This window comes from Anopheles moucheti, chromosome 3, assembly GCF_943734755.1.
Source record: "Anopheles moucheti chromosome 3, idAnoMoucSN_F20_07, whole genome shotgun sequence".
NCBI lineage: Eukaryota > Metazoa > Arthropoda > Insecta > Diptera > Culicidae > Anopheles > Anopheles moucheti.
The window spans coordinates 16379350-16394143 of NC_069141.1; the positions used below are offsets into that span (position 1 = coordinate 16379350).

General features: G+C 43.1%; 3 protein-coding genes across 4 annotated transcripts; all 3 read left to right on the forward strand.

The window, feature by feature from the left end:
- The first annotated feature begins 5341 nt into the window (after positions 1 to 5341).
- On the forward strand, positions 5342 to 11441 carry LOC128301211 (myotubularin-related protein 14). 2 transcript variants are annotated; one of them, XM_053037573.1, is made up of 7 exons: positions 5342 to 5610; positions 7719 to 8253; positions 8331 to 9069; positions 9142 to 9480; positions 9929 to 10039; positions 10308 to 10781; positions 10859 to 11441. In XM_053037573.1, exons 1-7 carry the CDS (start codon positions 5524 to 5526, stop codon positions 11013 to 11015), a joined length of 2442 nt encoding a protein of 813 aa, XP_052893533.1. In that variant the 5' UTR covers positions 5342 to 5523; the 3' UTR covers positions 11016 to 11441. The 2 variants fall into 2 exon arrangements, with proteins under 2 accessions (XP_052893533.1, XP_052893535.1); XM_053037575.1 differs by lacking the exon at positions 9929 to 10039.
- Positions 11442 to 11809: 368 nt separating this feature from the next.
- LOC128303990 (uncharacterized) lies at positions 11810 to 13098 on the forward strand. The gene is made up of 2 exons (XM_053041101.1): positions 11810 to 11890; positions 11958 to 13098. Exon 2 carries the CDS (start codon positions 11976 to 11978, stop codon positions 12996 to 12998), a length of 1023 nt encoding a protein of 340 aa, XP_052897061.1. The 5' UTR covers positions 11810 to 11890; positions 11958 to 11975; the 3' UTR covers positions 12999 to 13098.
- Positions 13099 to 13879: 781 nt separating this feature from the next.
- On the forward strand, positions 13880 to 14708 carry LOC128303577 (uncharacterized). The gene is made up of 3 exons (XM_053040571.1): positions 13880 to 13925; positions 14210 to 14449; positions 14526 to 14708. The coding sequence occupies exons 2-3, from the start codon at positions 14237 to 14239 to the stop codon at positions 14616 to 14618; spliced, it is 306 nt and encodes a 101-aa protein (XP_052896531.1). The 5' UTR covers positions 13880 to 13925; positions 14210 to 14236; the 3' UTR covers positions 14619 to 14708.
- Positions 14709 to 14794: the final 86 nt, after the last annotated feature.

The window sequence follows — 14794 nt, forward strand, 5'->3', positions numbered from 1 at the left end:
ATGATCCACCTGCATCAATTCAAACAAACCTTTGCATACGCGAGTAACACTACATTCTTTGTTTTAGCACCGAGTGTGAAGTTGTCATTATATAGACACACATACACACACACACTTCTACAACTCCCGACAGAGAATTACAAATTTCCCCCGGAACGCCGTCTGGGTTATTTAAATCATTCGTTAATGAATTCCTTTAAAACAGGCCCCCACATCGTAAAAGCAGTAAGAACAATCATACGAACTTACAAAAACGTAAACTTTTTACGTTATTTTACTCAGCAGTCCCTTCGTTTTACGCATACTCGATACACACACCACCTCATGCTTGCATGTACGACCCACACACATGCGCTCATATGTTCACTGCGGCGTTTTTTGTTTCATTCTGTGCCCTTTAATGCTACCTATCGCTTCCTTTATCGCACTTGCTCTCTCTCTCTGTTCATCGCGGTCTATAAAAGGCAATAGTTGCGAAGCAATAGTACGGGATACAAAAATACAATACACGCACACTACCATCTCGTGCTTTCTAGCACCACTACTAGCGCGTGAAATGGTTTACATTTTTACACATCTATTTGCGTTATGTTTGTTCCCATTTTTCTGCTTTTGTCCAATTGTTCTCTCTACCAATACGAACAGACGATTATTGATTATGTATACCTGGTATTCTTCATTCTTAAATCTCTAACTTTACCACATTCCATATCAAATGTTTGGTCAATATGAAGTTTTTAGCTTAAAAAATACTAACTTTAAATAAACCGTTTGTACAAAATGAGAATAAAATCATTCAAAAATATTTTCGAACCTTCATATTACAATAATACATAAAAACAATGAGGATAATCGTCAATGGAGAAGGTAGAGTAGCATAATCAGCATCATAATCATCACAGGGCTACAGATGCGTATGAAAAGAATAATTGTAAGAAGAAATCAACGAACAGCTAGACTATTTTCCCGAGTGTAGGAAAACAAAACAACTAACTTTACATTGGTAGTAGTTACATCACGGTATCTCATACATAGCACTCAAAGTGTATGGCTGCTCAGATAGCACACAACACAAACACACTCATCCACCGTTCATCCATTTCATATGGCTAAATGTGTGTGTGCGTGTTATTGTTTCGTTGGTTGGGAAAAATGAAATATAGTTGCTTCCACCAAAAAATCGTTAATCCATGTTCCGTTTGTTGAGCTGATCACAGAAAAGGAATCGGAATATAAATTTGTTTTTTAAATAGAAACGGAGGGTGTACTGCATCTCCCACTTCCATTTCGTATCACTTCTCCTTCTTTCCAGTTCCTGTACGGATCGATGAAATCTTTCCGTAATGCAACCCATTTTACAAAGCCATCTTTGTCGAGTGCTTCGGGCCAATGTAAGGGTTATTAATCAACCGTTTATGGGGCCCGGTACAGTATTAGTAGCTGCGCCAGTCTTTACACGGCAGGACTGGTCCAAAACCCCATCCGGACCAATCCTTCGTACTGCCTTCCGGCTACGGGTATATAAAGTCACAGAAAGCCAGAAATAGCAGGGTCTTAGAGACCTCTTGAGTTTTGTTGCGTCGATAAAGGAAGGAATCAACTGTGAGTATAGTAGATTCAACCTGAGTAGGCTATTTGGAGATGCAATTCTTCCACGGAACTCTGCGTGTATGTGTGTGCTGGATAAATTTAATTGATGAGATGAAATGCTCAGAATCAACTTCAAGCGAAATTTTCACATTTTTACACCGTGTTGCATTCTTCATTATTGATGGCTGTTAGCGTTAAAATGATCCGTTGTTGTACTTGTCTTCGTTTTAGCGTTTTTATACTGTGTTTCAAACAATTCAACAAAATAACCTTTGTTTGTTTTCCCTGGGCAAGGAATTAACGACATACCCGCGAGTAGGTGACAATTAAGGGTTCTACTAATCCCCCCCTTCACAATTATGCTTTCTCTATCGCGTATAGCAAAGAAATCACTAGAAGCAATGGTAATTCCGCCGCTCACACACAGCTGCTGATTGCTTCGTAACATGACAAAATACACACCGATATTCACCAATGCACACGCGACGAACATGACGAACGATCACACAACACTCACGGTATCCCTTTTCTCAGGCTGGTGGTGGTGTTTGGATGCTGACGGTAATGTGATGGGTTGCTGTGTTGCTATTGGTTTTACTACCAATGTGTGTACTATACACAACCATCATCATTTCGTGCGCTACCACTACAAATCTTGTTGACTCCCCACGTACTGTGGACTATGCGGCGAGACGAGGACGTAACGCAGCCCACATCAACCAATGATGAAATGTGGCTGAGGGGTGGCTGGCAACCCCCAGGGGGTGAAGGAGGGCGAAAGCGGATCACAATCGGAACGTCGGTTCCGTCGTCGTCATCGCCATTCCCTCACAAAGCAACCCCATGAAGGAGAGCCATCGTGTCGTGGGGCACGGAGCGAGATAGAAGACCCCTTCATCTAGCAGTAGAGTGAGCACCAACGCACCATTCACAGCTGACAGAGAGAGACGGTCGCTTCGTAAGTGAAGAGCAGAAGCGAAAAAGCGAGAGAAAGATTACGAGCAACGCAGGGCAAAAAAAATTACTTCGAGAGCTGTCCACCATAGCGAATTTTTTGCTTTATACGGACCACTTTTTTGGGTGACGATTTTGGACACTTCCAAACACTTTTGCTACCGTACTCGAGCGTTTCCACACGGGGCACGAGCTTACGTGCCGTTTAAACACAGTTTTAATTACCTGATACGCAAATATGCAAGGTAAAAAGCAAAGATTTTCAGCCAGGAAAATCGTACGAACGTCCGCGGAAGATGGAAAAATACCCAAGTGACGAATTTTGACAATCTTCGCGTTGTGGCCGAACCGTCAAATGCCAACTGAAATGTCATACACTTCAGATTACGACAGCGGCAATTGAATTTTTCCTACCTTCTAAATAAAGATGAAAATTGCCTCGAATGTAGTTCATTAGTCAGTTAAGTTCTTTATTAGTGTATTTGTTTGCTATGCCTGTTCTCGATTTAGTTATCGCTATACAAATTTTAGTTGGAGGCGTTGTTGTTGTTGTTGTGCTATGTTGCAGAAAACTCATGTGTAACCAGTAGTACCTGAATGGGAATACCTACTTGACCTTAGACATATGCAATCAGTTGTAGGATTCCAATTGTGAAAGTCGTCGACTTTCGATGAAATATTGTGCAGTGCGTATGAAAAACAGGATAAGAGATAGGAGTATAATCTGACGCAAGATTCTTGTGAACTGCTTAAGTGTAATTTGGTGTACTCATGTTAAAATGATATGTCGCCGCATATGAGCATCACAGTCCAGGTGGGAGCTGAACGCAAACAGGACGTGTCGTATATTTTTTGGAAACATTTCATTCGTGATATCTGACCAAGGTTCGGGATTATTCAACTACAATGAACACATATCTAAAACACGATGCAGATGTCCAGATCAGACAAATGGCTATCTCAGACTTAGAGACGAAGCCACTAAGGCTCAATGCCTGTGAAAACCTAAAATAACAAGAATTGCTCTATGTGACTTGGAATATGCTTTGCCGAATAGTTTTTTTTTGTGGGAGCCAACGTTACATCCAAGCCAAGGCATCTCGGGTGATGTGAAATTTGACAAATTTTTAAACTAAATGAAATAAAATTAACAACGTCCACCAATTGGGAGAAACCCTCTTTTTAAACATCTTTGAGTTTGCGTACACAACGGAATTCTGTTGCATAGCCCTGTAACCGGGCCGATTAGCTAGTAAACGAAGTGCTAAAGGAAATTCAACTTTCGCTGTATTGTGAATTTCTCTGGTGCATATTCTCCGCGTAATGGCACGGATACACGCTGAGAGCTCGAGCGAGGTGAGAGATTTGAGAACTCAATTTTCAACGCTTGAACTGCCATCATCAGCTGACTGCTTGTTTGTTTCTCAAAGGATGTTGTAAACAAATATTTTTTTACTGAAAAATTTCAGCGTCGCACCACTCTTATTCGGGTGCTGTGTGTTCATTTCTTCCCTCACGATTAAAAAACAAGAACTTATCGGGCAGGTACCGATCGGTAACACCGGCATCCGGCACAATAGATATGCAAGATGATACAATTGGGGCTGGGAGCTTCAACACAACATATATTTGCGTGTGTGGTACAAATCCTTAGCAGGAGCATTGCAATGCAAAGTGGCTTAGAAGATGATGGCCGGAACCTCCACTTTTCAAAACATAAACAAACAGCCGACCGCCATTTTGCTTAAGCGTTTCCTTTGGCGTTTGAAGCGTGTAACTGTCAAAATCCGGGGCTGAGCGATCTCTCGCCTCGCTCGAGCTCTCAGCGTGTATCCGTGCCATAAGAGTCTGGTCGTATGCTGTACATTCTCGAACGAGCAATAAACAATTCCATTAATAATTTTCAAATTTGCGCTATTCTGCCACTGAACTTGCGTTGGTACTGTTTGTTGCTTGGGAGATTGAAGCGCCACGATGCGGATACTAGTGAAAGCTGTCGTTGTCGAGCAGCTTCGATATTTCGAATATTTTTCATGCAGCACAGTGGTGGACCCTCATAAAAACCTTCAATGTGAGAATTGCTTACAAACAATCAATCCCTCTCAAATTCATACTGGTTTCTGAAACTATAGATCGATGTCTACAATTTTATAGAAAGTTATTGTTTTTTATCCAAAAATGACCATTCACTATGGTAATGTCATACAGTCACAGATCGAGACCGCAGCGCTTCGCATTGTGCGGCTGCTACGCGAATTCGTGCTTTTTATTTACAAAGAAAAACTTCAACCCAATGTGAAAGCTAGCAGCAGAAAGGAGCACGCAAAATTATTCGTCTCTTCCTACTGCACGAAGCGGTCGCGGAAATTCGTACCACGCGTCGAATATCGCGGGTTTGACGCGTTTGCCCAGCGCCCAAGTGATCTTTTGCGGAAGTATTTCTTCTCACTCACGGTCGTACGTTTATTGGTGAACGGAGAGCAAAAAAAATAACCCGAACCCGTGCCCAATCTCTATGCGTGCTCGTGTGCATCTGTGTGTGCGGTAAACAAAACATTTGTTTTGTTTATCAGCTCATTCCGAAAGAAAAGATCCAGGTCCGGGCCGTTACTCAGCGAACGGATTGCTGCGTAGCAGATCGAGCGAATTCCGTATTTTGCGTATTGCCCTCGCGTGTCGTCATCGGTTCCGTTTGCGGGCGGTGTTGGTGCGGATCGCGTACCATTCCATTGACCCCACGTGCGCACAGCCATAATTCGCGAATCCTCCGTGGCACCTTAGCTAGCAGCAGCAGCAGCAGCAGCACCCAACCCAGGGTGTTCCATAAAAACCTATCTCTACTAAAACTGCGTTGAATAGAACGCGTGTGATACGGGTTTCCTGTGCCACATCACGACACCGTCAGCATCATTGATCGCATCGTGTTTCGCATACGCGTTCCTGCTTCCAAACCGTCATCGTCAATGTACAGCAGCAAGGATGAATTGCGAAATACTGCCGCAGGACATCCAATCATTATTGGAATACTTCGCCAAGAACATGTACCGCGCGAAGGATTGTGAAAATGTACGTGAATACGGTAGTATAGTTACGGGATGTTGCGCTCCATACACGCAGCACTTGTCAAGGGCAAGCAGAGGCATAGTATAGCGGAGCTGCAAAATATTTACAAAAGAAGGTCGCAAAACAGTTACCCTGTACTAGAGGCCTATGGAAGAAGCCCCTACAGTAACCAGCCATAACCTATTCACCCATATTCCGCGTGACGTCGACGTTTATCGCACGCCCCGTCTACTTGATCGCTAAGGCGGTGGTGGTGGTTTTCCATGTGTACATACTTGTTTTGCTTGCTAGCAACCACCCCGTGTCGAAGTACATTCCGCGATAAGCGGAACCAACCCTACGCGAAGACCTTGCTGGCGCCACCGTCCTTGTACACGATAGTCCGCTTTTGTCGCTGTATTGGTGATCCCACGGGAATTAGCAGCAAATTTTGAATAACATTAAACTACACACGTGGATGAAATGGCCAGGGAAGATGATGGTGATGCTGGGAGAGACTAGAGGGATGCTTTACGTTGTGAAATGTTGTCAGATTTGTGATGCACTCGATCAAAGTAGCCAGATACGCGCACACATTTTCGCGCAAAGAAATTCGCTAATTTGTAACAACAGCACTTTTGTTGTCCTTTTCCATCTTGTGTACTCAACCGTTCAGGGCACATTATTTACTACGCGCTTAAGTAATCCAGCGCGACGAAGGCGGAAGGTGGGAGTGCCTGTAGCGGGGGGCGGAAATCGCGACAGTACGGAAATGATATTCTAGGTTTATTCGCAACATGTGTACGAGCGAGTGTGCGTGCGCGAGTTTGTAGCAAACAAAAGCGAAAACGTAACCGCAAACACAGCCAATAGTGGGAGAAAGGCCACAGACAACAGCAACAATACAACTCCGGGGTTTCTTCTGCTCTTTGTTGCGGGCACTAACCGTGTGCTTTGTGTGTTTGGACACGTTTCGGATTTGTTATTTTTATCCAAAGCACCATCATCACCGATCCACCTTCCCACCTAAACTTTCCCGTGGTTACTTACGTGGTGTATCATCTTCACGGGTGCCATCTTCCTGTGTTACGGCAGGTTGTATTTTGCCCTGTCTCTTCAACCGGTTGCAATTTGTTGCTGCTCGTTCGATTGGATCAAGGTTTTATTAAATTTGTTACTGAAGGACATTATAGTAGGCGATGCCAATAGTATATCGGACTGCGTGTGCTTACCACTGGGAATGTGAAACGGTTTGGTTTAGTTCAAGTTTAGTTTAATTGATTTTTTCGATTAAATAGCGAGAAAACCATTCCAAAACAGTTGTGCAAACAATTCACGAATTTTACGACCATTCTCAAAGCAATCAAACGCATAGAAAAACAATTCAACCTAAGTAGGCAATTCCCTTTAAATCACAGTGCTTGCTTGTGTGTCCGTTGATGCTGTTACAATGATTTTTGTTTACATCGCATTTGATTCTGGTGCGCGGTTAATTTGCAAGCATAACGAGCAGAGAGGTGATTTTAAAACGGAAGGCGTATTTTGTTCCCTTTTGTCGAGAATGAGATGTTTGCAAACATTTCTATTTTTAACATGATTTGTTTCGTTTTTCATGAGTAACATTTTCCATGCTAAAGAATGTAAAGATATACAATTGACTTGAAGTGCAGGGGTTTTACAACTCAGCATTTACAGGCAGTCCATGTGATGGACATGGTGCATGATATACAGGCAATTCCCGAGATTTACTGAGTTAGTTCATCGATTCTTAAAACATTTATGAATGCTTAAATATTGGCGACTCCGCAGAAATGTATGAACCCTCGTAGAAAGTCTTTGCAATCAACAGCAACAGAGCGATCTTGATTGCAAAAAAACCCACTAAATAATTCACAATATGATCGTTATTTAGGGGATGGGGATCGTTGGCAGTGAATGATTTTACCATCAAATCCATGTACCGATTGTGCAGCTAGAAATGCTAGACAAAAAAGAAATTCGACGGTCTGATATGTTGTAACAAAAGCATTCCCTCACGCAATTGGCCGCAATCGTACCTTTGCACGCGATAAATAGGCAACATCACACACGCTTTCATTCACAATGTTTACTCTTGTTCTCACCACGCACAGGGCAATGACGTTATGCACCGGTGTAACGTACTACTCCAGCAGGACTACAGCGTAATCGAGATAAGCAACACTACCGGTGAACTATCCTCGCACTATCCCAGCACGCTGCTGATACCGGAGTACGAATACAAGAACCTCTCCAGCAGCTCAGGCAATAATACTCAGGCACCAGCCGGCGGTTCCAACAATGGTTTCTCCAGCATTAACGATTTTCTCACCCGTTCGGGACCGCCGACCGCTCAGGCACATCAAGCGTCTCACCAGCAGCAACCACCACCGTCTGCACCATCCGCCGGTCCGGGACAGCAAACCATCTACGAAACGACGTACGATGGTAACAAGCTGCGCGATCTTATTAACAAAGCCCGGTTCGCCCGCTGCCGGGCACGGTTTCCGTTGCCGGTCATACTGTACAAGGGCAAGTACATTTGCCGTTCGGCCACGTTGTCCGGAGGACCGGAGATTTATGGACGGTCCGGATTGGATTACCTCTTCTATAGCCTAGATTCAACAGCTACCTCACCGACGCTCGATGGTAAGTTTACGGCTGTGGGCCGGTCTTTCGCTGATTTTTCGTTTTTAATCTAAAGTGGTATCTTTCTTGCTTTGCAGAGGAAGCATACGAAGCCCGCGAAACTTCACTGCCCGAAGACACGTTCGAAGAACCAATCACGAACAGCGACTGGCAGCTGTTCGATCGGGTTCGCAGCCAGGATATTAAGCTGCTCAAGACGCTAAACGTCGGCACGATAGTGGACTTCATGGTCGAGAAGAAGAAGGTAAAGTTCGGCATGAACGTCACGTCCTCGGAGAAGGTGGACAAGGAGAATCGGTACGCCGAGTTTAAGATTATCTCGCTACCGTACCCGGGATGCGAATTTTTCCGCGACTATCGTGACAATAACTATTCTGGCGAAGGGCTCGTTTTCGACTGGTCGCAGGCGCACGTTGATGCCAATATCGGCGTACCGGACGATACGGTAACGGCACAGCTGCAGATCGATTGGGAAAACTACAAGGATTGGGATCTGGTAAAGATAACGCAAAACTATCTGAAGCTTCTGCTGCGCTATCTGCAGGATAGCAGCTCGGGATTGCTGATACACTGCATCAGCGGTTGGGATCGGACACCACTGTTTGTGTCGCTGTTGCGTCTGTCACTGTGGGCCGACGGTGCCATCCATCAGTCGCTGAGTGCGGCACAAATCCTTTACTTTACAATCGCGTACGATTGGTTGCTGTTCGGACACAATCTGCCCGATCGTTTGAACAAAGGCGAGGTGATATTTTTCTTTTGCTTCTACGCTTTAAAGTATATCGCCGAGGATGAGTATAGCATTTTGGGACAGCGGTAAGTGGATGATGGTTCCGATCTCGCGTGAAAATCAAAATTGTCGTATTGTCCTCTTTCTTCCCCTTTTAGTTATAAAAGCAAACACAGCAGCGGCAGTAGCAGTATAGGTGTGATACGAACCGATAGTGAATCCATGCTGGACGGTATACTGCTTGATGGGGAAAGTAGAGGCTCCAGTGTTTCCCTCAACTCCACTTGCAGTTGTCTGAGTGGTCGAAGCTCGTCCCAGCATGATACGCAAACGTGCATCAGTGTCGGTGCGAACGGATCAGTCAATACGCCCGGCAGCGGTGGTGGGATTAATGTAACGATCGGTGGTTCCAGCATCCATCATCATGCTACGAGCGGTAGCCGTCCGATTGTCGGTGTTCGCAACTCTCATGACGACAGTTTGAATGCAAGCAATGGGTAAGAGAACGTAAAGAAGCGAGTACTTTGAATGGAATAGGTTCAACTATAAACGATGAATCAAAATAGGATTGAGTTTTACTTCTCTTGTGGGGGTCAGAATCATTGGTTATTGTCGCATAATTTAAACGCATTCTAGAAAAGATTCATCTGGCCTTTCACCTGAATTCGTGACATTTTGCTTAATTTATGTTTCTTTTTCTAGTTAGCACAAACATCCTCATTATCAGAATCAACATCTTTCCTTACAGAAGTACATCTTCTTTCTTCTACTTGTAGTATCGTGCAATCTGGCTCTTTTTAAACACGCGTTGCTAAATATTTTCTTCTTTATCTTTTCATTGCTTTGTTTTGTTTGTTCTTCTATTCTATTTCTACCGGTTCCAAAAAAATTCTTCCACCGGAAAACATACAAAACAAATCCCATCCAAAATCATTCCTCCTATAGCAATGGCTGGTTAGCGCATAGTCACGATAGTAATAGCAGTATTGGATGCATATCGAACGATAGTACTACTAATCTCAGTAATCATTGCGCTTGGTCACCGCAACCGAAAAGGTTAGTAGTTATGTGTTTTTGTTCTATCTTTGTCTCTCTCTCCTTTCTTCATTTTCACATCCTTGCAAAATTCGATTCGAGCAGGATTCAATGCTACCTACTATGATGTTGATTGTTGTTCCATTACGAAGTAGCTTTCGTTTAGGTTGCAGTGAATCGTTTTGGAATGTTTTAATGCAATCAATCATTTAGTTTGCATGGTTGCTTTTGTCGCAATGTGCAATGGGTGTCTAACATTTTTCTCTCTTCCTTCTCGGTATGATCTTAGAACTAGTCCCGTCTCGGTGCCGGTGGCGAGCAGATTAAGACAGCGTCAGGAGTCTACGTCCTCGTTGTCGGTGGGTAGTTGGCAGATGATTTCTGGAACCGGAAGCCTTCGTAGTACAGACTCGGCAACGGAACTACATCATGCAGCGCCAAACAACCAGCACCACCAACATCATCATCATCATCATCACTATCACCACCACCACAATCATCAACAGCAACAACACCAGCCACAGTTCCACCATGTATATAGTAATGTTTATGGTAACAATCATGTCGGATGTAGTGGAACAACGGGAGACACGACCGCGACAACGCCTAATGCTAATCAGCATCATCATCACGGCTCGGGACATGCTCCTCCCTGTGCTGGCCCCCATTTGCATCAACAGCAACAATCGCAGGACTCCAGCTGTTGCACGATTCTGGACGATGAATGTTTCAGCTCGTCCTACAGTCACGATTTCTACGCCATGTAAGTTAGACCGGGGTTGGTACGTTGACTATTTTCGCCTATAGTGTATTCTATCAAACCCATGTTTCTCATTTTAGGCGTCGTGAACGATTGAATCAAGTGCGAACATTATTCTACAACTGCTACTACTCGACAATCGCATTCAAATTCAAATCGGTACCGGACTCGGCGCTCGGTAGTCTGCTAGGGAACTTTGCAGAAAAGGTTGGACTAGCCCACCGGACTTCAGTTTAAAGAGAGGTTTCGTACCAAGCGGTTCGGTTCCATATGAATGGCGGTTTATAATGTACCAGTGGCAGATCAAGGACCTCCCTCGTTAGGATCATACCGCTGCATTCGCGCTGCCCGCCTCCCTAAATGCATATAGTCCCGTATAGTAGTTAGGTCAGGATCGTGTGTTTGCGTGTGTGTATACATTGGGTAAGAAAGCGAAGAAAAGCTGAGTGTCTTCCACACGCACGCACCCATACACACTTTGTTGGAATTGATTTGTTTTAAAAATGTCTTCTTTTTTGTTAAACCTTTTCCGTTTAGATTTTGTATCGATAATCTTCGTTAAGCAAAAGCAAGTGTGTAACTCAGGTGAAGTGTTTGCACCCTGTTTAATCTACCAGAGTCGGGAGAAATGAAAGTTGTGGTTTTGTTCTAATAAAGCGCAAAACTGTAACTGCAGAAATTGGTGGTTGTGTTTTCCTGTGTTCTGTGGAACGTGTTCTTCAAGAGCTATAAAATTCAATATATTGAAAATACCAATTATTGCATGCCACGGCACGTCGAAGACATGATAAAAACAATGCAATATTATATTTTCTGCTCAATTAGCGAAAGGGACCAAAAATTTTCAAATTTCTCTTACGCATTGGGAAAAATAGATAAAACTGGCAACACTGACAAACAGGGTCCGATCCAGTGCTGCCACACGCAGTTGTCATTTTACACTCCCTCTGAACGTATCGTGTACATCTTGCAATGACATTGAAACACTGACATGCGAAGAAATGTATGTAAACAATACATACTCAGTGTGTGCAGTGTAGAAGGAAAGATGCTGATCAGCGAAACACAGCCAACAGTGTCAGCATAAACATGTAATGTAGCACATACGCCAGGTAAGAATACTGCTGTGCATTGTAAAAACGTAGCTCCATCACTGAAAAATCTTCTTTTTACCGATAGAAGATTTCTGTAACCAAAATGTCTGATTATCGGCAATGCCCGTTCGATCCACTGCATAAAATCGCGGCAAAAACGTTTGCATCGCATCTCGTCAAGTGCAAGCGCCAACATCCGGATATAAAGCTCGTGACGTGCCATTTCGATACTTCCCACCTGGTAAAGGAGGAGAATCTGAGGGATCACATGAAGACTTGTTCCGGTCGGAAAGAGTTACTGCAGTACAAGGTTATCATTAATAACACGGCTGGCGACAGTAAGGACAAATTACCCGATCCGGCTGATGATCTGATTTACAACACGGCTGAGCCCAGCAAGCAGAAAACTACGGGTGGAAGAACGTTACAAGATGACAGCGAGTGTTGGGATGATTTTGCTTACAAGGCATACGATCCATTGGAAAACTGTAAATCCAAACTAAAGAATGGAAAAGGGTTCATCATACCGAACGCGAATAGGTTTGTCGGGCAGATGCAAAATGCTTCTACTTTAAAAGTAAATCAAGTTCAAGTTGTTCGGGACGATTCGGTAGAGCATCAGGTGGCAGAGGTGGAAAGTTCAGTGGAGAATCGTCATGAAGAGCGACATTACGGTACATTGGAAAGTGGTAGATCAAGCAACCATCGTTCTGTTGATAGGCAAGAACCGCGTTTCTACAAAAGTGAAAGTACTGGATCCGGTTCAAGCAGTAAGAAACCTAAATATAGTGCTAAAGATTTTGGTCCAAGTTCCAGTTCTAGTCGATATGAGGTTCTAGGCGAAACGAGTCACTATACCAAAACAGAAGAGCGATCATGTCGAAACAGAGATCGATCTCGGTCGGATAGTACCAGTAGTAGCGACCGGAAGAGCCGCGTATATGACGGTCATCCTTATCATGGAATTTATGATTCTTCCCGTAGCCGCCAACATAGGGATCGTAATCAGACAGATAGAAACAGCAGCTACAGAGAAGGATATGACAGACATACCGATAGCGACACGAGCGATGGTTCGTACAATTCTAGAAAGCATAAGCTGCAGCCTTACCAGAGATATATGTGATCGCATCAAAACCAATGTCGCAATCATACCGATGATAATCCGTAATCATACCGATTGAAGCTGTTATTTGTAGCAATATTTTAATTGAACGTTCAAATATAGGTACAAATCGAAGAAATATTTCTATTCAATAAATCTATTGCCTTTGTTTTTAAAAGGAACGAATAATGTAAGTTCAATGTTTACTGAACATGAAGATTTTTTGTTCTACAAAGTGTATGAAATTAGATCATACGGCCCTCGGTCGTCATAATGGAAATAAATAAAAAAGGTGTATGAAATTAAGGTCCATTATTCAATATAACCTTATCGGGTTACCCGATAACATTCTTAGCTAATATAAACTAATGCCAATTATCTAATACATCTATTATGAACTGCCTAACTATCAGATTATTATCGGATTATCATTGAATTACCATTGGATTATCATCGGATTATGATCGGATAATCATCGGATTATGATCAGATTATGATCGGATTATGATCGGACTATTATCCGATTATCATCGGATTATGATCGGATTATCGGATTTTTAAATGGGTTTTAAGGTGTTGTAAATCCTTCATATATTAATTGTTAATAACGGACTGAAATATATTCCTTACTTTAACATACTATGTACTTCAAAACTGTCGTATTTCAAAAATATTATCTGAATCAGTGTGTTGCAAACTCACAGAAAATTTGAAACAACTTCAGCATTCAAAGTGCGCAACCTAGGATGAAAGCCACGCTGGTCTATATCTATTTTGCGCTAAAAACTCTCGCGTTTTTTCATTTTGCTCGCGTGTGGACACAGTGTGGAGTTATTTACTGGTTATTTACGAAATTCAAAATAGAATACATCTGGCAACACGGCTGCCACATTTGACGTACTGAAAAATATAATAACAATAGAGCACTTGTGTTCCTAAATCGCGAAGGTGAGTTTCTACCGCAATTTTTCTTAATATAACGCGTTTTAGAGGTGTAAGTAAATCGGGAATAGTTTCTGCACAATCTGTATCAGTTCGAGACAGTTTACTGCAGAAGATTCACTACAAAAAGTTTCAATTTAGCATCACATTAATACATACTTCTGTCAGGAACGTTACATCACAACTGCTTTATTTTGATATTTCACCGAAGAACACAGATTTACATTGGTCGGGACAACATTAAACAAAGTGCACGGTTGGCATTGTATTTTTTCGCCTTTTCGATTCAGTAACCGGTTGAACCTGCAGGCCGCATCATGTCTCTGGGACCATTCTTCCGCTCACCGTTTACCGATCTGACCGCGTCGATGGTCAACTTCCAGCAGTACCACAAGTGTGGCGAGCTAGAGATGGCATCGATCGACTGCTTGGAAGCCTACGGTACCGTGCGTGGTGCGAAGAAGTGTGCTGATCTGTTGGCCGACTTTCAGGAGTGCGCGTTTATGGCGAAGCAGATTGCGCGATTCCGGGTACGTTAAAAAAAAAACTCCACGAAAAGCTTTTCCACAACAAATGACCAACGCTCCGTTTTTACAATTACCGCAGGCTATGCGAATGGAAAGACATCGCCAGGGATGGAATGGTGAACGCAAGGGTGATGAATATTACGCTCCACCACCACGTGTTGATGCCTACTAGAACGTGATTTGGTGCATGAGTTATTCGCCCTATAGAGGAATTCGCATATTCCTTGTAAATTACTATTGAAATACATTCATCCGCTATATAGACAACTAAGCACGTTTTCTGCCACGATCAGATCAGAAATGATCGGTAAGAAACCATCGATGAGAAAAGACAAAGCCGAAAATGCA